General features: G+C 35.2%; 1 protein-coding gene across 1 annotated transcript in view; it reads left to right on the top strand.

The window, feature by feature from the left end:
* Window positions 1-527: 527 nt before the first annotated feature.
* Window positions 528-23,487, top strand: part of LOC114061880 (kelch-like protein 1) — a gene marked incomplete at its 5' end in the record, with an annotated part of 54,331 nt that continues 31,371 nt past the window's right edge. Inside the window, 2 exons of the mRNA XM_027892774.1 lie at window positions 528-714; window positions 21,559-21,783. Coding sequence (XP_027748575.1) covers window positions 528-714; window positions 21,559-21,783 — 412 coding nt within the window. The remainder of the gene's footprint in view (window positions 715-21,558; window positions 21,784-23,487) is intronic.

Genomic DNA, 23,487 nt, shown 5'->3' with positions numbered 1-23,487 from the left:
ATTTTTAAGCCAATTGTAAAAATAGTTACATTATCTGCCTTGTTAGTCCTTTATTTTGCTAATTGTATGGCAAAACAGATTCAAAACTTGCACAAACAAGTTCTTTTACTGGGTTGTTGTTGATGTTTTGTTTTGTCGTTTTTGGGGGCAGTTGTTTTGGTTTGGTTTTAGAAATAAAGGATGTTCCTGCAAAGAGATGCTTTCTGGGTCCTTTCAGTGTTACTTTGGAAACCATTAAAAAAAGTCAACCTACAAGACACGTTTAGTTATCTTCAATGCCTCCAGTAAGAGATTAGTAAGATTTTAGTCTTAAGGGTTGGTGAAACAGTGATCTTAAAGTCTTTTAAAAATCAATTAACTGTCCCTACTTTTCTGCCCCTGCTGCAAAAAAAACCCCAACCCTGCAAAACCATGTATTCTAAGATGAAGTGATATACTTACGACATCCATTCTATCTTCTCTCATTGCATGGTATTGCTTTTCTAGGAATTTCTAGTATTTTTGATTCACCTTCATGTCATTCACAGATATTGGCTGACCTGGAAAACCATGTGCTTTTTAAAGATGACCTAGAATGTCAGAAGCTTATTCTGGAAGCCATGAAATATCATCTTTTGCCAGAGAGAAGAACTCTCATGCAAAGTCCAAGAACTAAGCCTAGAAAATCTACAGTTGGGACACTTTATGCTGTTGGAGGAATGGATAACAACAAAGGTATTAAAGGATATTTGTTGCTTTATAAAAGTTGTACTTTGAATTTTCTTTATTGGAAAATGGTGAAATAACTTTCTATTCCAAGATTGGTGTGGGGATGTCTAAATTGGTCAAGAAATGCTGCCAAGACTTTTGTTCTAATAAAAATCTACGGATATTTAAGGAAAAGCATAATACTGTTAGAGAAAAGAAAATGAGATTCTAATTCATTCTTTGTGCAAAATTATTATAATTTTCAGAAAAAAAATTAATGTAAAAAACCTGGAATGAAGTTAATTTACCTTAGTTTTAGATTTCTAGAAATTATGTTTCCTCTATAAGTAAGTCAAATACTTCTTTCACTCTTTTTTAACCAATGAACAAAGGCAGTTTGATATGCAGTGTATTCTATCCTTAAATAGTTGTCTGAAATATTATGGATGATTCATGGTCTTCTAATGAAGAAATGTGTCAGTCATTTAGAAAAAAAACCCTAGATAACTAGTTTAAACTAGATTACTACTTTGTCAACAGATAATTGAAGATGAAATTATCCCCATTTTTCTATGAAGAAAACTAGAAGGCAGTGAAATTTTAATTAAAGTACTATATATTTTATTTGTTGGGATTTAAAATTACAATTACGTACCTTCGTTTCTGGTAAGAAGTCCAATATACTGATTTCTTGAATGGAATGAAATAAAATATTTGAACTAAAAGTTAGCTGTGTTATAAGCCTACATACTCACAAAAGGTTTTTATTATTTTTTTGGTGATATTCACCGACAACTCCACAGTATCTTAAATTTTAATGTCCCTATTTAGACTAAAGATCATGCCTTCAGAAACACTAGTTCTGATATAAAATAAACTGCACTTAAAAAATGTATTACATTATATCCTCAGGATTTTACAACTTTGTGTCTAGGGTATAGTTTTTGCAGTTGTTTCCCTAAATAGCTGTGGCAACATCATCTTCAAAATCATATGGCATGCTTTTCCCATAAAGTTACACCAATGAGAAGGATGCATGACATTTGTGCATGTGGGAAAAATAAATGGGCAGCAACAAGAGAAGTGTGACAAGCAAGTCAAGGAAGATTCGTGCTAATGGTTTCGCTTACATATCAGGAAAAGGTTTTTCACAGATGGTGGTTGGGCACTGGAACAGGCTCCCTAGAGAAGTGGTCACAGCACCAAGCGTGCCACAGTTCAAGAAGCATTTGGACAGTGCTCTCTGGCACCTGGTGTGACTCCTGGGGGTGGTCCTGCACAGGGCCGGGAGTTGAACTTGGTGATCCTGATGGGTCCCTTCCAACTCAGCATATTCTTCCAACTCTGTAATTCTGTGGGTTTTTTAAGTCCCTTTGAACCCAAATTGTTCAATGATTCTATGATAATAAGAAAATGTTGATGAAAGAATCAATATACATATATTCTTATTGTAACTGCAGACTATTTTTGTCAATTTAGCATATATAAACATATAACATATATAGCTAAATGTGAGGCATGGATATGGACAGAGCATTGTCTTTGGATCATAAAATACCTAAAATACAAATGTCCTCTTACTCAGAACAAATTATTTTGAACACAAGTATTCATTGTGGGTAGAAAATAAACCCAATTTGGGTGCAGCAGTATTTGTTCTCATTTACTATAAATATATGTTCCTCAATCGAAATGTAGAAATATTCAGGAAGAGTGCACAGAGTTTGGCACCACTGCAGCACGGACACACAGCCTATTTTGCAGTTTCAGATCAGGCAGAAGCTGTTTTTTTCTGTAGCAGCAGAAGAGGACACAGAGCAACAGAACTTCAACCCTCTGTTGGTGAAAACTCTGACTGAAGATAACCAGGACTTTTATACATTTACAACAGACAAAAACTGCTCTGAGAGGGGACCTGTTATGGTAGAGCAGCATCTGCACAATAGGAGCCTTTGTTACAGCTGATGTAATATGTATTCCCAGTAACTCAAGTTCTGCAGCTGTGCAGTCTCAGCTTGCATCTGTTCAAATCATCCCTCTTGTGACCCTTGAGTGGCTTTTATGCCCAGTGAGTCTTATTTCCACATGTCAGTTCAGGAGACTCGAGTGCTGTTTGCTTGTTTGGAAGAGTCACTGAATTCATAAAGCAAGCCTGAGTATTTGGGCTGTGAGATGATGCTGATACTGTATTACCTCTCCTCAATAATTAGTAATTTATTTTTCCCTCACAACATTCTTCACTGAAATGCTGACTAGGATGGTTGCAACTCACAATGATATATTTTTAATGCTTCCTGGTGTTTGCTACCAAATATGAAAGAGTTATGTATAAGATCTGGATGAGCTAAACAAATTAGCAATTTATTAACTAACATATAAAATAGTGGGTAAGTACAAATATTATGAAAGTATTTGAAGATTATGTGGCTCATCACATAAAAAGCAGCCTAGCATGCTAAGTTTGTTTTGAAATCTCATCTATAGTTCTCTTCCTTTCCATAAAAAAAGAAGTGATAATTAAACTCCAGGAAATAGCAACTGGAATTTTGCCTAATGTGAAAAGTTAATGCATCATAGTACTAAATGGATAGAATTGAAAGGATCAAAGTTGGATAATTTTGTAATTTTAATTTTATAATTGTACAAAACCTCTGTTTCTACAGACCTTTGGTTATTTAAAAATTTAATTTCAGAGGTGCATGTAAGAAACACTCTTTCCCTATATGTTTGCATTAATGAAATGAGATGTATTAATAGATTGGGAATATATGCTTCTGACAATGTTCCATTCACTTTATCTATTAATATTGTCACACTCTAATTTGGATTCTAATTTGGATTCTCTAATTTGGATTAGTTCTGTATTTGGATAATACACAAACAACAAGGATTTAATCATCTAATAGTATGCAAAAGCTGTCTAAATCCACATTTAAAGGAGGACGATAGACCAAAATAAACGAGTAATTGTAAGAAGTGGACAAATATCAATTTTAAAGAGTAATTAAACACTGACTTCCTGTAGCCATCCTGGAATCCTAAATGCAGAGAAAAAGCCATGTGATAGAACATGATGTATATGGTCTATGTTAGATGGTGCTATGGAAAATTATGAGCAGGAAAATATACTTGTATTTTTCTTGAAGGAAAATATAGCAAGAGGAGATTGGTATCAATAATCAAGCTGTCTTATACTGATGTCAGAATACTGATTGATGTCTTCTGAGGTGTCCTAACCTAACTGTCTCACTAGCTAGCAGTGAGAATAATAAGGGAGAAGTTGGAATAATAAGGGACAAATGTCTTTCTTGTTTCTAGAAAGACATTTCTCACAGTAGACTTCGCTTAAACCTTATTTATTTTACTTTTATATTTTTCATTCTCACATAGGCATTTTTTTAGATACTGAAAGAAATGTTGGAAAACCTATTGTAAATACTGTAAAGAAATGCAAAAATAGGGAATGACCATGTTTTTCCTCTTAGTAATTCTTGCTATTTGAGATATGTGTCTAAGATATCTGTAACTTGAAAAGCTTTCTGCCTCCTTCCTCTTCAGTTTAGTGAAAATTTGTAAAAACAAAAAAAAAGAAAGTGAAATCCATCAAGATTGTTCTATGGCATTTTACAATTGGTGGAAATTATTATAAACCACTTTGTCTTCACATACATAAAACATTTGATGGTATTCATTATCTATCCATTTGATGCACGTAACTATCTTGGGTAAGCATCTTATCTTCATCTTACTTGCATTTTCATTCAAGATATGCAATGTATGATAAATTAGTTTAATTTTCAGACTGTGAGTGCTTATAGTTCTGTATTTGGATCATACACAAACAACAAGACCTACTAAGGTAGAGTATTTTCCTTTAAAAAAAATAATTCCAATGTGTTTATTACTTTCTATTTCTCGACGATACTTTTGGAAAGGTTTTATATAAATATGCATACTTTGTAAGTTTATATATATGTATATACTTATATATATATAACTATATAACTATACATACTTTGTAAGTATATATATATATGTATGTATGTATATATTTATAAAATCATACATATAAATTATTGAGGTTTTAAAAGTTTGAGGGTGTAGCATAGTTAAATACCTCAACCTTTCTGTTGTACTTCAATCTTATCCTGACTCCAGCATGCAAATGAATTAATGGCTGGGACTTCCTGCATTTAATGATAGATAGTGCTCATAATATATTGCTGCTAATATTTCATTATTATTACAATTAAGAACTTGGTATATTTTCTTATTCCTGTTCTGATATTAGAATGCAAGAAATAGTCTAATGCTTACAAACTTCTCAGGAACTTTAGAACAGCTCCTGAATCCAGCTGCCCTGACCCAGGACCCTCCTGTCCAGTTGCTGGAGCTCCTTGGAAACCAGGATCTCTGTTCCATCTGAAGAATATTTCTGCTATTTTTCCATTGGCAGGTTCAATCAGTAATTAGGAAAAATTTCTTCACTGAAAGAGTTGTCAAACATTGGAACAGGCTGCCCAGGTGTCATGGTTTTGACCCTGTGTCGTGGATTTTAAACAGTTACCAAAAACTGTTTTTCCCCTCCTCCCCCCTCTGCTCTTCTCGGAGGAGAGGGGGAAAAAAATAGTTACAGAATTCCTGAGTAGAGATATAAACTGTGAGACTCATTTATTATTAATTTTCACAGGCAAACAGTCTCAAAGTGAATAGAGCTTAAATTTATTGTTAACAAAGTTAAACTAAAAGCTAAATTTATTGCTAACAAAATAGGATCATCATCATCATCATCATCATGGAACTAAAGAGTAAAAGAACAAAACAGTCTTAAAACACACCTTCTCTCTACTCCCCCTGGGAAAGGTGGGGGAAAGTCGCAGCCAGCATCTGCTTCTGCTGCTGTTAAAATCTATCTCTTAGATAGGAACTTTTCCCAATTCCCTGTCCTGGGGGGCCACTTTTCCATCAGGCAGAGGTTTCTCTCTCTGCACTCTGATGGTCTCCATGGGCTGCAAGGGGACAACTTGCTTCGCCACTGGTCTTCACCACGGTTACAGGGGGTAATGGCTTTGAGTCCTTCCCATGTTTTCTGTGGGGTCCCTTCCCAAGGGAGACAATCCTCAATAGACCTCTCTGGTGTGGGTCTATACCACGGTTCTTTCATAATCTGATGTCCCTTGGGTCACGAATGAGCTGCATTAGTGTAGATCCCCCACAAGTCTTATCTGAGACATCATGCTCCAGCACAGGTTTCTCTTTCCATGGACCACAGGTCTCCATCAAGATTCTGTTTCATCTTAGGCCTCCCACAGGGTCACAGCACTCCTCTGCTCTGGCATAGACTCCTTCATGAGCTGCAGAGGGGGATCTCTGTTCCTCAACAGTTTTCCGCAGGTGGCGGGGGCTCGGCTTTCAGTCTTTCCCCTGCTGGAAAGGGAGAGGGAGGCCTCTGGCCTGTTCCTTCCTCCTCCTGCTACACTGACCTTGGAGTCTACACTGCTATCTCATATTCTCTTCTACTCTCCAGGTGGAATTTCTTCTGCGCAACAAGCCTTCTTTTCCTGTGTTCTTAAATATGTTATCACAGAAGCGAATACCATTAGCTAGTAGTAGGAAGTTCATCCTGGAACTGGCTATCGTTGGCTTTTTCATAGAACAGCAAAAGCTTCTAGTAGTTTCTTATTGAAATTATTTCTATGGCCCTGTATTACTAAAAATTCAGCCACTGAATGTCCCATGTCCCATGACACCAGGGAAGTGGTTGAATCCCCATCCCTGGAGGTATTTAAAAGATATGTAGATGTGGCACAGAGGGACATGGTTTAGTGGTGAACTCAGCAGTGCTGGGTTGGACTCAATCATAAAGGTCTTTTTCAACCAAAATGATTCTATGGTTCTGTGTTTACTCACTTCCACATAATATATTTCAGTGTTCTTTCTTATAGTTTCTGGAGTTCATTTTTACCAAAAAAAAAAAACATATTTAAGGTTTTTTTTAAAAAACATAAATGTATGTTGGTGTAATCCTTTTTTTTCTCAGACATTTAATAGCTAGGAATGGTAAACAATTACAGTATAATTTACCTTAATTGTAAAATGAACTAATAAACAAGTAACATTCCATTAGCTTTAGCTCAACACTGTGTACCAATAACCAACTCTGTTTTCCTTTTTCACACTGTCTGGAAGACTAAATATGAAAAGAATAATGGAGTGTATAAGCAGGAACAGCAACACAGAGAAGTATCTCTCATGGGAGTCATTAAGACAGCATAGTAATGAGGCTGTCAATGTGGTGAGTTTTCTTGAGAAAATTAGAATGCCAAAGAGGCAGACAGGCTATGCAGAATGGATAACAGAATTTTTCAGTCTCTATATTGCAAATGTGCATTGAAACTTGCTTTTCCTTTTAGGTTTCTTAAACGAAACAGACTAAATTACCTGTTTGAAAATTAAAAAATAGAAATCCATGGCTTTTTAAAACAGAAAATAAGACAACGGATTTGGGGAAAATTAGTTTTATCTACTGCAGAAATTCATATTTTCAGTCAACTTTTAATGTAGCCCAAGAGTTCATCATTGATATATGCTTGATAAACTGCAAAGAAATAATGATTTTTGGTTTGATTCATTGAAACCAAAATGAACTGTTTCAAGAAATATATACATATATTTATCTAGCATCAAAACATTCTGGAAAGAGAAACCATAATGAAATAACAGGAATTAACCTCAGGAAGTTCAACATGGGGAAGTGCAAAGTCCTGCACCTCAAGAGGAACAATCCCTGGAACCAGTATAATCTGAGGGCCACCCAGCTGGAAAGCAGTTAGGCAGGAAACAACCTGCCATTATTTTGCCCCTATACCAAACGTCCGCATAACCATTGCTCGGATATATGGAAATGCGAAAATTGTACATACAGATTGATCCCTGGTAGCAGGTCTAGGTAGCAGAGAAAGCTGTGCAGAAGACTTATCTTTCCATCTCACTGTCAAAGAGTCAAGCTAATGATGAAAATTGTCCTTTCTGACTTGAAAACAAGAGACCTATGTAGACATTGTGGAGATAAGATCTTGTGGACTTTGGAGATAAGATCACAGCATGTTCTCTGTGAAAAGCTCTTAAAATCATTCTTTACCAGATTTTCTTTCTTTAGTTTTGCATTTTTATTCCAATTCAGATTTAAATACCTCTCTATTCCTTCAGTCATTAGATTCACATTAAATCATTACATTTTCCACAGTCTGCTCAGATCTCACTGGAAATACTGGTGAGTCCTTTAATTGCTTCTCAGATAGATGATGAAAGGACTGGAACATCTCTCCTATGAAGAGAGATGGAGAGATCTGGGACTGTTTAGTCCAGAGAAGAGAGGGTGAATCAGATGACATCCAGAGGTCCCTTCAACCTCAACTGTTCTGTGATTCTGTCATATGTTAGTAGTGTAATTGTAGAGTGAAAGTAGAGCTTGGTTAATTACTTCAGCGGAGGAATATCAAATACACTGGCTAATCATTAATGAGATAATCTATAAATCACACTAGAATTCTCTCCTATTTCAGTTCTTGTAAGTATTAACATTATTTCCTTCTTTTCACTGCTGTGATTTTCAGTATGTTCCAGAACATTCAGTCTCATAGGCCAACTAGCAGTCAAAGCTCTTCTGAATAGGAAAAAAAAAAAAATAATCCAGATTTTAACACCATCTGGTAGTTTTTTGCTACTTATTTTATATAATTTAATTTCTGGTAATTTTTTTCATTTTAGTTATCTTCTGACACTGCTGATTCAGTTATGGTTTGAAATAAAGTGAAGATCCTGAAGTGATCTATTCTGAAGCCTACATGGCTTCAAATAGAAGAGCCAAAATTATCACACACAAGATAAATTTCACCTTGGCAATTTGGAATTCACTGCTGTTGGTGCAAACTATGGGGTCAAGCAGACAGCGCAAGAAACTGCTGCATCATGAGTGTATTTGGGGGATTATTCTCCCAAGAACACCCCTCTGTTCCTCTTCATTACTTCCCTGCTGCTTACTCTACTGTCTGATATTTTGCGTGCAGATATTTTGTCACTGATTAAAGTGCACAGAAAAAAAAGAGAAAACCTTGTGTGCAATATGGAGAAGACACATGCCTGGCAGATGGATGATTTAGAGAACTTCTATACTGTCAGAAACATTATGTTTTTCTATACACTAGCCAAGTTATGTTTCCTGATCACCAAAGTTTGATTTCTGGTTGTTACTGCTGGGATTGGCTGTAGAATAAACCAAATAGTTTCTTCCAGCGCAAATTCTGAATCTTATTCTGGAGATGATTCACTTCTGGAACCACCCTCAATAGCCAGTCCTGCACCTTTCAGTGCAGTTCTCCAGCTCTGTCTTGCATCTTCAGCCACCTCTTTAATCTTTGTGACAAATTCTGGGAAATGCTTGAAAAGTCTGTATTTTCAAGCACAAGAACATCCAAGTAATCTTCTACAGAGCCTTGTTTTGAACATTCTGAACTGGAAAACAAACACAATTATCTCTTTGTACTACAGATGGCACCATATAGAACCCAATGGGCATTATCTGGCTCCTATCCATGCAAGTTAGGGATAGCACCCTTTACAGCAGGTTTGCCTTAGAGGGAAGTAATTGCAGCAAAACAGAATCTCCCAGGAACTGAGCTAACAACTAAGCAGTGTGGATGAGCATCTGTACAGCTATAATGAAAAATAATAAAAGAAAGCTGGGGGTAATGGGAAATTGGTCCAGTTCCCAAACTGCTCAGTTTATACGGCTTAAACCAAATCGTGATCAAAGTAGTCTATTTATTTAGTATAATACATAATGAACTGAAGCCAATCAGATTGACCTATGTATTTAGAATAAATATCAATCATGCAGTAAATAAACTGCAATACCGGACACTTCCAATATATTAACGTCTTTAAACTTCTCAACATCCTTCTTGAGCAAATCCTCTGAAGTTCTAGTCACAGACACACGTGTTCACACAGACACTCACACAAATGCTGATACATGCACTCCCTCTGTCACAGTTTGTATAGGTCATCATCATCCCCTCCCCACTGGTGAGAACCCCACTGGGTGCACACCCCTCCTGCAGAATATGTAGTTCCCCTAGCATTTGCTTTTGTCCACATGTAGAACTTACCCTTTTTGTTAACACATTTTTAGCTCAAGTTATGGTGGGAAGAGGCCTGTTTTAAAGAAGAGGTACACGTTTTGTTGTTTAGCAAAGTGCATGATATGAATCATTAATAAAAGGAAGTAAGTTTTAGACTAGATTAAAACATAAACCATAAATGTTTTATGTATTAAAACATAGCAGTATATTATAAAACAAAACACCCAACAATAAAGATTGTGCCTAAAATCACTGTGGAAAAGCTGTCATTTCTCATACTTGAAAATATAAACATTAGTGGAAAAAACTTGTGTTGGTTTTAGAGAATTCTGATCCTATAGAATAATTGAATATTCCCAAGGGTTTTCTGATTTTTTTCATATCACTTTGTGGAAAATCCTTGTGACATTTTAATGCAGTATTTTCACTCAAAAAAATGTAAGATTCTTTTTGTCTACATGTTATAGTTTTTTTGAGAGTTAAAAGGAATTTCTTGCAGTCTGACTACAGAGTAGTGAACTGCTACCCTTTGCTACCATTTTCTCTATAGCTTTTTCATTATACCAAAAGATTCTTCTTGGTATCTACATCAGTAACCTGCTTAGGTCACATTCGTTCCACTTGAGTAACTGTCTTTTCAGTTCAAAATGTAACGTTGCAGATGACTAGATCAAGGTCATCACTTTGCACCTATTCACAGCAACATCTCTAAATCTTGAACAAAATTATCAGAGCACCCATCAGCAGCAGCTTTAGCAATAGCAAACTCAGCAGAAAGTCTTACACGGGGAAAAAAAGGTGGAAATGTTTTTATGATAAATGTAGAATTCCTACTCTTATTTATGGGTTTAAATACTGAATCATTCTAACACTAAGGGGAAAAAAAAAAGGTGCCTTTATGGTGGAAATATCTACATTAAATAAAAAAGTAGGGTTGAGGGCAAGGGGAGATATTTAGGATTTGCATCTCCTTATGAAGCAATTTTCACTTTTTTTTTTTTTTTAATATGAAAATTCCTGCATTTATACCAAGCTAAAATAAATACACTGCATTCATAGGACCAGACAACCTTCATTACTTCATGTAGCTACATCAGCTTCTTCAAAAATACTTCATAACATCTTTGAAAGACAGGTTCTAGATAATTCTGCATTTTTAAAATATTTGGTTGCAAACGATATTGCTATACATTTACTCTTTTTCATGCAATGACCTTGTTATATGACTAGTCTTCAATTATTAACTATGAAAAAAAAATGAGAATGACAACGAGCTTTATACAAAATTCTTCATTTACAAGTTATTAGCAAGGAAATGGAATATGCTTAACTTTTAAAAAAGATGAAGTGTAATAGAAGATAACTAGAATATCACTTGAAAGGTTTCACAAAAAGAGTCACAAATCATAAGCTTACAAATGGTAACTAAAGCAAAAAAGAAGAAATTTATATTGTGCAATGGAGTACTGTTCTGTAGATAAAGGTAAAATTGTGAGATCTAGTACTTTATTGTTTCACAGAAACATGGGATGGTAGGACCAGATTCACCCCTACTGCCACACACAGAGGAGCTGTCAGCAGCAGTTGGACATTCATGCAAAACTACCCTGATCATCTACAGTATTTATTTCTAAAGTTTTCTTTCTCTGTAGGTCTCTCATTGCTTCATAGACTTTGATTAATCAGGGTTTATAATGCCTGTGAAAGTATGCACAATACACAGAACTAATCTCATCCAATACCCAGCTGGATCGTAAGTAGAATTTAAGTTAGAAAAAAAAATATGTTGAAATGTATCCAGAACACCAAGAAACATCCTTATCTTCTTTTTGGAAATCATTTGTGCTGCTATGGTCACGGTTTAGGTTTTAAATTTACTACACACTTTTTTTAATCATGCCAATAGATATTAAATTAATTCTATTCCACCTCTCTATGTCTTTTTCATATACTCTGTCTTCAATGCTGCACACTGAAATAAGGCTGTTTTGGAGCTCTGTCCATCTGAAAAATAAGGGGCATGAGTGTATGTAGAGAGGAATTGCCTGGGTCTGTAGCACTTTTACTGTAAATCCTCAATATTCTGTGTATTTGTTTTTGTTTAATCTTTACAATTTCATATCCAGTATCTTAAAGACGGTCTAATAAGTCAAGTATTTCCTTTTTTACCATTAGACAACTCAAAAACCATTAGTGATACACAAGTGAAGAAACCTATAATAGAATACATTTTGTAAAGTAATTTCATGTAAATTTTTATATAGCTAACAGTATTTTTATTTGGATCTATGTGCCTTTTACTTATACTGTGGCATTCCATGTTTTGTTTTACAAGAAAATTTCCCTATGTCTGTATAATACACATGTATGCTGCAACTAAAAATGAATAATGAATTTTTACATCATGTATTATATATATATATATATATGTATTTTATTTGTATCTTCACATTGAAACTGTATCCCAGTTTCCCTAGGAAACTATACTGTAGTCTCTTCTCAGCTGCCTCCTTCCATCCTCATGTTCTTGGGAAATTGGATTTTCTGATTTTCTGAAACATATAATCAGAATTTTTTCGAAAAGTGCCTGTCTACAGATTTCTAACATTGCTAAGACGTCCTATCACAGCCTATATAGACCAGAGTAGGCAGTATTAACCAATACTGTTCATTTCTTTGAGTCTCAACTGTTTGGAAGTTGCTCCAGCTAGGAGCTGGCTCTGCTGACTGCCATCTGCCAGTAAGGGCAGACAGGAGAGGACTTTCTTGTCGTAGCTGGCATGTGATGTAAACAGTTTTTGCTTGTCACTGGAACCAGCATGTGACTGAGTGACTGTTCCTCCACTGCATCACAACATGGTGGTTTAAAAACTCTAGATACTGATCTCACCTTAGAAGTGGTGAAAGTGAATGGAGATAGGGTTCTGTCCCTCTCCCTGCTAGTTGCATATGGCCAGGGACACTCTATAGTCCCTCCAGATCTGTGGCAAAGAGTGGCTCATTGTCCGGCAATGCAATTATTGATTATCTGTGCACTTTTTCAGAGTTAATGAAATAGCGTGAGGACTGTGTCACAGACAACCAGAATGGTGTTTGCACATCAGGGTATGGATGCTTAAAAAGTTTAAAGGTGCTTAAACTTAGAAAACCTGCTGAAATCCTTTTCAGTACTGCAGGATGGAAGAAATCAAATGTGCTGCATTCTCATCCAGTCTGCCATTGTGGATTAGACTCTGAAGTGAATGCTGCATACAAATGTGTCTTCCATTTTTATTTTACTGCTTCCACAAGAACCTATTAAGGCACAAATATGTATGAAATATAAATTCAGGATCAGGCAACAAGCTGGGGGCCATGTTATTTGGTAGAATACATGCTTCTTAATTTGGTTATTTGCACCTAGCTGAAAAATTTTGGAGGTAGACCCAAGGGCACTGCAAGCAATCATGTAGGAATTGCAGGAAAAACATTGTCCCTAAACCCTTCCTGCTCCAGAATATCATAAATTCCTTTGTGAAATAAATAAACAAATTAAAGATACAAAAGCGATGTTTTTATAATGAGTTCTGTAAATTCAATTCTTCATAGACATGGTTGGATTCAAATCTTTCGTGCTCAGGAGCAAACAACAGAAAGACATGTTAAGATAAGCCTAAGAACAGTCCTATTTGTGTCTTAATCTGTTCTTTGCAACATCCTGCCTTTATGTCAGTACAAAAATCCTTATTACATCTTTAAATTATGACAATTTTGGACTTCACATTAAGATGTGTTCTCTTCATTAATTAGCTACAATCTTTCCTCTCAAACCTGTGTCTCTAAATCGCCTGTGTGTTATCCCACATATTTTGTCCCTCAGTTACGTCCATTGCCTTACATGTTTCTCTTCTCTGACTTCTATTTCTCCCTCCAAACTATTCTAAAAAATTACAAGTAATGTTTGAGTAGGGTGAAGTGATGCTGTTATTTATTTTAGAGAGTGTAGATAGAGAACTTCAGAAGTGAAATAATTGCCTACCAAGTTCCTTTTTTTCCTGTCTTTTATTTTCCTTCCCCCACAAAGAGTCTGGGGCAATTGCAAAGGCTGCTGTAAAAGGCAAAATATTTAGGACAGAGTATGTAAAGAAAAAGATTGGAAAAGAGGTGAGATAGACATGTACAACATGTGGTTTTATAGTTTTCAGATCAATAATTATTCAAACCACAGAGATTTTCATAATTAAAAATTATGATACAGCTGTGGGTCTGTAACTTATGGCAACTCTCTCTATACAGGTTGTGATATTTTGGGGGAGTGGAGATAATTTTAAGTAATGTTTATGTTAAGTTCAAGGCCATATTTCCTTTAAAGCAGGAGTAGAACCATCAGTAACTTGGAAGTAAAATAACTGCAAAATATTAACAAGTAAATTTGAAAATGTGATCACACTTTTTAAGTTGTATACTTTAAAATTTAGGATTTATTTAACCACTACTCAGACATCAGAGTTACTATTTAAAGAAGAACAGCTTTTCAGGACAGAAATTTTGTCTTCAAGTTCTTTATAAAGCACTTTCCAAATGCTTTGTTCGATTCTGGGAATGAACAGTCCCATGGCCCCTGGCTGCATTAGTGAATGGATTCTACAATGCATATATACAATCTATAGTCTGGAACATTTCACTTTTCTAAACTGAATAAATATCCCTCCTAAAATTTTACATATTTTGAATATACATCTTTATATTTTTCTGATTTTTGAAGAAAAGTGCACAGGCATACCTATAGCACAGGAAGAGGGAACAGGCTATGATAGCAGGCAGTCAGGGACCATGACAAAAAAACATTTTGTTGTCACTGTATCTGTTTCAAACAATAAAATGAAAATCTGCAAGAAGTTCTAATAATAAAATCAGTTATAATAAAAAATTAGTTATAAGAGTTATAATTATAAAAGAAGTTTACATATAAAAGAAGCGTACAAATATTGTCTAATAATTTGTATTTAAAGAGCATTTAATCTCTACTATTCACATCAACTAAAATTAAACAGAATTCTAGGGAAAAAAAGTGTTTGTTCTATAGTTACTGAAATATGTTATATATGGGAACCAAGTTACACCTGAAAGATGAAGACTGAAAATAGTTCTTGTGTCCTAAAATTTTGTTTTCAAGGTATTTATTAGTGAAAGCTGTTTTAAAGTGTCAGCAATTTTTTGTCCAAATTCTCATAGAAAACAAATATAGAAGAATTGCCTGCAGTCCCTTCCCTTGTCTTGAATTGCCATAGCCTGCATTACCAAAACCTGTATGGTGTCTCCCCTTTCACTCTGCTATATGAAATACTAACAACTGACATAAGAACTAGAATATGGTTCATCTAAATTTTAGTGTTTATATTATATATGGCTACACCTAAACTGTACAGTCAGTGCTGACTATAGTCCATGCTGATGCAGATAGTACTTGGTCTAGTCAAGACCAGCATTTACTACACAGGACAGATGTACAGAATCCACTGGCAGCACTGACCATCACTACCCTGGGAGCTTATACAAATACCTCAAATTGCAGATACCTACATTTTCATGTTTAAAGCTATGTCCATCCCCTCTCCTGATAGAATGAACTGAATCCATTCTAGTTGTCAAAACCAAACAGGAACCTGAACTAAGGAAGAAACTGTGTCTGTTCAGAAAATACTGTAGCACTGTGGCTATAGTGAAATTTCATCACTCTCTTATTATTGTTTAAATTCATGTTTTGCCTGTCTCTGTGTATTTTCTTTCTTACTCTGTGAAAGTATTTGTCTGTTTCCACCATCATCTTCTTCCCACCATCTCACTTTCATCCTACTATCTGCTTTTCTCCTTTCTCTTTCATATTTTCCCAATTATTTTATCTCTACCTACTTAAGTGTAATGAATAAATATATGGCCATAGACTGAAACAATATTTGATGCTATCACATTGTTTATTTTTCTATGCCTTACTTCTCTTCTTCTGTCTATGTCTGCTTTTTAGTCTGTAATATATAAAGTTGATTTTTACTTTGATTTTTGCAGTTCCTAGCACAATGGGACATATTTGTGAATGATTCTTTACATGCCACTGTATGATTAATAATGTAGATTTTTTCTGGCCCAGAAATCTACAGCCTATTTAAATCAGGAATTTATTTGTTTTATTTAGGTAATTTATTTGTTTTATCAAAGGTAATAAATTTACAACAATTTACAGTTCAAAGTGTACCAACTCACTGTTATTAATACAGTAAGATCACATCAACATTGCAATAAATTCAATAAGCTCTTCATTAATCATTTCCGTTTCCATTTGAACACGTTTTCTCTTATACATACTGTTGAATCAATTAATTTCTGTTTCTTCTTTCTGCTTCTTTTTTCTCCATACTTCTCACATTTTTTTGTGGCACCTGAGAAAATCATAGCTCCGTGAACCTGTGGAACAGAGGCTTAATTTGCTGTCATGGGGCCTCCCAACAGAACTGTCACTGTAATATGTGCTTAAGTTATTTAACTCTACCATGAAAAGACTCATATGAGATCATAGATAGATAGATAGATAGATAGATAGATAGATAGATAGATAAATAGAGATATATGTATAATGTTACTGTGAAAAGTCTACAGGGAAAACAAAATTATAAAATTATACAATTGTAGACACTATAGACAAGTCAAAACATTTATGGTCTCTGTTTCAGTAATATTTCCAATTTTCCTGCTTTCTTTCTGATATCATGCTAGTTTAATGATGGACTTGCTTACTTATTCTTTTTCCAATCATGTAAGGACAGCCTAAAATTACATCAGCGTTCTACTGATAAGAAGAGAGATAGAATGTGAATAAGACATTGAAGTACATACAAAATTTGAGTATTAATTACTTACTGATTAGTTTCTGTATAGATGTATGTTGTACTCACACTGACTTGCTTAATTCCATGATACCCATAATATTAATGGCTGCCTAAAGTCAGTAGGTGTCCTTTATTGAAAATACATATGGAAAAATGTCTCTCACAGTAAAATGATGCACTACCCACCAAACTTTGTATTATTCTGAACTTCTTACATTGTTTTTATTCACATAAATACATTTGCAATCTGTGATTCCTGTCCCACTACATTAAGTAAAAAACTAATCATTTATAAACATCTATTATTATATTATTATCTAAAGGCTATTATGAAGACAAGTTACACTTTCATCCCTGATGACAAAGATCATGACTTGACACTTCATTATATGTTTAAGAATGCATTTATGGCTAGTATACTTTCCTGGAGCTTTGTGCAGTGAGCTTTTGTTACAGTTTTCTGTATTTTGACAGTCAGTTGAATTGATGACTCTCTCCTTTAATCCTGTTCATCTTGTTTCAATAGCTTTAGTCACTCCACTACCTCAGGGACTAGACGCAAACACCCACTATCAATTTTGACAGAAAAAAAACGTAATCAGGAATTGCTTTTGTGACATTCTCTTTTAGGAACTCTTATACTCCCTGATATATTATTTAATTTCTTTATCTCTAAAATAGAGACTTAAAGATAGACACTATATTCTACTTTCCCAGGCAGGTTCTGCTTGACTAACCTGATCTTTTATGACAAGGTGACCCACTTACTGGATGAAGGAAAGGATAAGTTGTCTGCTTGAAATTTAGTAAAGCCTTTGACACCATTTTCCACAGCATTCTCCTGGATAAACTGAATGCTCATAGCCTGGATGTATGTACTCTTATCTAGGTAAAAACCATCAAGATGGCCAAGCTGAAAGAGAGACGGTGAACAGATTTAAATCCTGTTGGCAACCACTCACAAGTGGTGGTCGGGATAGTTCTCTTTAATATCTTTACTGATGATCAGAATGAGGCGATCTAGTGCACCCTCAGGCAGTCTGCAGATAACATCAAGTTGGTGGGAGTGTTGATCTGCTGCAGCATAGGAAAGCTCTGCAGAGGGATCTTGGACAGGCTGGTTGAATGAGCAGAGACCAGTTGTATGACTTTCAATAAGCTGAAGTGCTAGGTCTTGCACTTGGGCCAAAACAACCCCATACAGTACTACAGGTTTGGGGCAGAGTGGCTGGAAAACTGCCTGGTGGAAAAGGATCTGGGGGGATCGTGCCCAGGTGACCATGGAGGCCAATGGCATCCTGTCCTGTATCAGAAATAGTGTCACCAGCAGGATCAGGGAAGTGATTGTTCCACTGTTCTCAGCACTGGTGAGGCCACACCTCGAGTGCTGTGTTCAGTTCTGAGCCTCTCACTACAAGAAAGACGTTGAGGTGCTGGAGTGCATCCAGAGGAGGGCAACAGAGCTGGTGAAGGGTCTGAAGCACAAGTCTTATGGGGAGTGGCTGAGGGAGCTGGGTATTTTTAGCCTGGAGGAGGCTCAGGGGGAACCTTCAACTACATGAAAGGAGGTTGCAGCAAGGTGGGTGTCAATCTCTTCTCTCAAGTGAGAGAAAATATTTTCACTTGAAGAGGTTTAGATTGGATATGAGGAAAAGCTTCTTCATTGATTATGCTATCAAGCATTGAAATTGCACAGGAAAGTGCATCCCCATCCCTAGAGGTATTTAAAAGACGTGTAGGTATGGCACTTGGGGATATGGTTTAGTGGTTGACTTGGCAGTGCTGGGTTATTGGTTGGATGTGATTCTATGATCCGCTTAGACTCCTTGGTGCAGCTTTGGTCCATTTTGATATGTCCTGACAGTGGATACTGGGAAGAAAAGCTTTGCACCTCCCTCTCCACCTCCTCAGGAAGCTGTAGAGAACAATGAGTTAAGGTCTCAGCCTCCATTTCCAAACTGGACAACTCCTAAAGTCCCCAGCCTCTTCTCACAGGACGTCACTTCCAGCCCTTTCACCAGCTTTTCTGCCCTCCTCTGGATACATTCAAGGAGCTCCACATCCTTCTGAACTTCAGAGTCAGATTGGAAAGGGCCTCATGAGGTCTCTAGTTCAACTTGCTTCTCAAAGCAGGGTCAGCTATGAGATGAAACCATATCCATTGGACTCTTGAAAACCTTCAAGGATGAAGCCCCAGTGTCTGTGGATGAACTGTTCAATTTATTTGACTATCTTCCTGGTGAGGATATAGCACCGTTTTAAAAAATTTATTTGTTTGTTTAGGCAGGCTCATATCCAGCTGTACACTGAGACTGCTCCATGACAGGACTGATGTGTCAACACAATAGGAGATGATGGTTCCTTTTGTGGTTGGGGCTATAAGCAGAGGTTACATCTGCTTCTCTGCTGCAGGAACAGGAGAGAGACTGTAGATGTTTTCTACATAGTTATTTAGAATTGAGGCTCTGTTGTGTACGGTTTCAGCTGGTGCATTAGTTGAGGTGAAATTTTACTCATTTTACAAGTTGCAGGCTGATCACCCATGCTGAGAGTCATGGGTGATGAGCTTTTTAACTTGGCTCAGTGTTTTTTGAGAAAAGTCTGGAGAATGAAAGACTGGTATGAAATTAAGCAGCTGGCCTGACTACAGTGATGACAGGTACTAAAAAAAACTATAGTGACTAATGATTTCTGATAAGAAATTCTAAAGCTTAGTGTTCTTCTTATAGGAACTGTCATAAAATAGTATTATAAAGATGTCACTTCCAACTTCTTCATGTGATCTTGGCATCCTTTGACAGTCTATGGGTATTCCTGTGCTGAGACAGAACTGACTAGGCTGCATGAAATAGAATTCAGCTAAAAAAAGACCAAAACTATGCTTTTATGCCCATCAACAAGATAACTATATTCTTTTAGCTGATTCAATCATCTCTTCTTTATCCATGAGCTGATTTTATCCAAGGACTATGGTAACTTAAGAGATCTTTTTTTTTTTTTTTGTCTGAAATGCAGTCTAGAATGTATTATATTCATGTTCCTGATACTAAAGATGGTTTTATAGGACTGAACCCTATTTCACTTTGCATTGTTGTTTTTGTTATTATTATTGTTGCTATTGTTGTTATTGCATCATCTGCATCCTTATCGTTGTTATAGATTAGCAGAGTTCAAGCACTCCAGGAACTCCTAGATTAGATGCTCAATATGTAATTTAAGAAAATGCTGTAGCAACTCAAACTTAGCCAATAATAGAAAATATATAGCTGAGCATAATTCAAAGACTTTGTTGTGTAAGCACGATTTTCTGAAATCAGAATGGCAAAGCTTTTAAACTGTACTCTTTACCATTGAAGTAGACAGTATTACAGAACTCATGTGCTACAGTTCTAGCTTTTAGCATGAATATATTCCACATATAAAAAATTTCGAGCATTATAATCTTATTAATATGCCCTGCAGCACCACCAAAAACCTCTATCAAATAATCTGTATATTTTGTTCTTTCAAACCTAAGGATTTATGCAGTTACAACTCATTTTTAAATTAGAGTCAAAAAGATAAATAAATATGTCATTAAATCAAATGCAAAATTTAATTCATGTCTTATGGTTTCATAAATCTAGAAAGGGATTTAACCCAGTTGTTTTGTAGTATTGTACATTATTGCTGCTCTGCTACACTTAGATACTAATTGAATTTAAATTATGTCTTTTGTAGTTAAATTAACAAAGCTATTGCTTTCATGATGTTTGTTTGCTCTCAGTTCATTGCTCTTTTGTTCCAAAGAAAGAAAGGATCCTGAAATAATTAATTCCCATGGAATTCTAACCTTTTATTATAGCTAGTTGGTAAAGCTTAATAATTATGTTGATTTTTTCTGTAGGATATTTAGGTTTGGAAGCACCATTATGTGTACATTAAGACAAAACATCAATAACATTTCAGATGTATTATCAAGTCATTCTTTTAAGGATTACTTTAAATTCATCTATTATTTAGGTATTTGTAGTTCTGCTTTAAATTTTTCTACTATCATACTGCAATCAGTGGAATGCATGACTCACATTCTGGAATCTAGTTAAGTTAATTATGCTTCCTTTATCCCTCCTTTTTGTTAATAAACTCTTCATTTCTTATAACATCTTTGTGATATCTTGCATATGACATGCAAGTTAGTTTAAACAGTGGAGCCTTCTTAATGACATTTTCATGACTAAATGGTAAGTTATATTACACATAATGCTCTTTATAGTTTTTTAATTAGTCTTTGAAAGTAATTCAAATTACTAAACTCAGAAGGAAATAGTTTTGACTGGATATGGAAACATTCTTTAGATATTTTGCTTCAGACTGTAAGTAGAGTATTCTGTACTTCCAGCATGAAGCATGTCTGAAAAAAACCCCACAGAAGTATCTAAAATAAGAACAAAAACATGAATGCAAATTAAAATGCAAGTTCTAATCTTTGATGATAATATACAATGTATGGAAATTGGAATCAAGAGTAAAAAGATTAGTATTTTATATAGTTATTTTACTGAGCTTTAAAAAGTCATAAAGTTAGAGAAAAGTGTTATTTGAAGTTGTAATATTTTGTTTCTATAGGGGCCATTTAGATTTTCTTTTTTTCAGGCTACTTGAAGAGGTAAGAAAGGTAATCTGTCACACACGTGCTTATATTCCAGGGACTCCTTTATTTAAAAAAAAAAAAAAAAAAAAGTTTTTCAAGATGTACATGTAATCAGAAAATATTATCAAAGTTATGACACTTTTAGGGGAAAAAAGAGAATAAAAAAATAAACATTGCCTTTTCTTATACATTTTGTATGCATAATTTTATTATTATTATTTTATCTCATCAGGTGCTACAACTATTGAAAAGTATGATCTCAGAACAAATATATGGATTCAGGCTGGAGTAATGAATGGCAGGAGACTTCAGTTTGGTGTTGCTGTCGTTGATGACAAACTCTTTGTCATTGGAGGCCGGGATGGCCTAAAGACATTAAACACTGTTGAATGTTACAACCCAAAGACCAAGGCTTGGACTGTGCTACCCCCTATGTCAACACATAGGCATGGCTTAGGTAAGAAAAAAAATATTTTTAAATGATGCCCCAGTTTTCAGCTTTATAATTTGCAATGGAAAACTGAAAACTCAGTGCATTTACACTGTCGTAGCATTCTGACCAGTAATAATAATTTGTTGTTAGATCACTTCGTATATTTAAGGTTAAAGTAAATTTTTGTTATTTACCAAAATAATACTGGAGGAAAAAACCACAAACCAACAAATAAATGGCTTACAAAGATTAGTGAGAAAATTTAGGTTTGTATGCATTCATTCTGAATAAGGACATTTTGAATTTTTTAAGCATTCAAGGGACTATTTTTAATCAAATTTATGTGTTTATATTTATCTATTAGATAGGATATAAAAGTTATAAAGACTGTGTCAATGAGGGACTGATGTGCTTTACAAAGCAATAATTTCATCATGACTGAAAGCATATTGTTAGTGTTTTCAGATGAGTTTTGGTTTGGTTTGATTTCATAATAATATTATCCATGCCATTGTCATCATTAATCAAACCACACTGTATTCCTCTTCTCTATTGTTTTTTTACATTAAATAAAATACAGGTCTACTTCTTCCTAAAAAAAAAAAAAAAAAAAAAAAAAAAAAGGAGTCCTTCTATTATAAATCTCATATATTTATGGTAGGAAAAAAGTTCTACCTTATTCAATTACATAAGTAATTTTGTGATGTTTCAGAAATATTCTTTTTATTTTTAACTATATAGTGATGAGCTTTTCATGCTTAAATAAAGGAGTTTAGAATCTATAAGTTATACTACCTATACCAGAATACCCACCAAAATATAAATTTTATAAGGTGTGGAAAACTGAACTGTTCATTATCTGTTCTACTAAAATCACTTGGTGTGATAGAATTATTACAAGGCCATGAAAAGTAGAAATGGAAGAGATGTGTTGGGAGGAAAGGGTGAAAAGGGGATGAAAGGTGACAAAGATGGTAGATTCGCTCAGGTAACCTTGCAGCTGTGAATGCCAAGGCCTGCAGAATAACAGTGTGGGAAACCCCATATATCATGCCTACTGCTGTTTATCCTCTGTTTTGAGAAGTAGAATGTATGTGTAGAGAAAGCGTAGGTGTTTGTGGAGACTTGGAGGCACTCTTGTGGACATACTTGAACTCCCTGTTTTGGGAGAGAGATCAAAGCTCAGAGATTGTAAAAAGCACAGGGGAGATCAGAAAACGGTGGTAAAACTTACATGTGTGCATGCCCTTGATAAATGGGTGCCAACAGCAGGCCAGCCACCCTCCAGGAGAGACTGAGCCTGACAGTGCCTGTGTTCCCACTTGTGTGTCTCTGCACAACAGGCTGTGTTATCTTGTCCATTCCTCTGAGTTACAACTAGCAGCAAGTTGTTGGGTCAATATCTCACAAAATGAACACGCTTTCCTGCCCCTCCAGTTGCAGCATTGGACACTGGTAATGCATACATACTGCTGGTGTTAAACAAGTCTTAACATATAAAATAGTGATGGGAATCTATATCAGATGGTATCATGACCCTAAATAGCTCTGTGATTTAGAATTGTTTCCTAAGTTTAATTATAAATTGGAAAATACATGAGAGAATACATAAATTACATGCAGAAATACATGTAATATCTCTTTTAACAGTGTTCCAAAATGTTGCAGAATCTGTTATTAGTTTCAGTACTGTTCTCAAGGGCAGTAAAAATACAATGATTTCAGCTA

This window comes from Empidonax traillii, unplaced genomic scaffold, assembly GCF_003031625.1.
Source record: "Empidonax traillii isolate 1590-97213 ecotype Southwest subspecies unplaced genomic scaffold, ASM303162v1 scaffold367:size622293, whole genome shotgun sequence".
Taxonomy (NCBI): Eukaryota; Metazoa; Chordata; class Aves; order Passeriformes; family Tyrannidae; genus Empidonax; species Empidonax traillii.
Note: the sequence above shows the minus strand (reverse complement) of the source record. Positions and strands in the feature narration are given on the sequence as shown.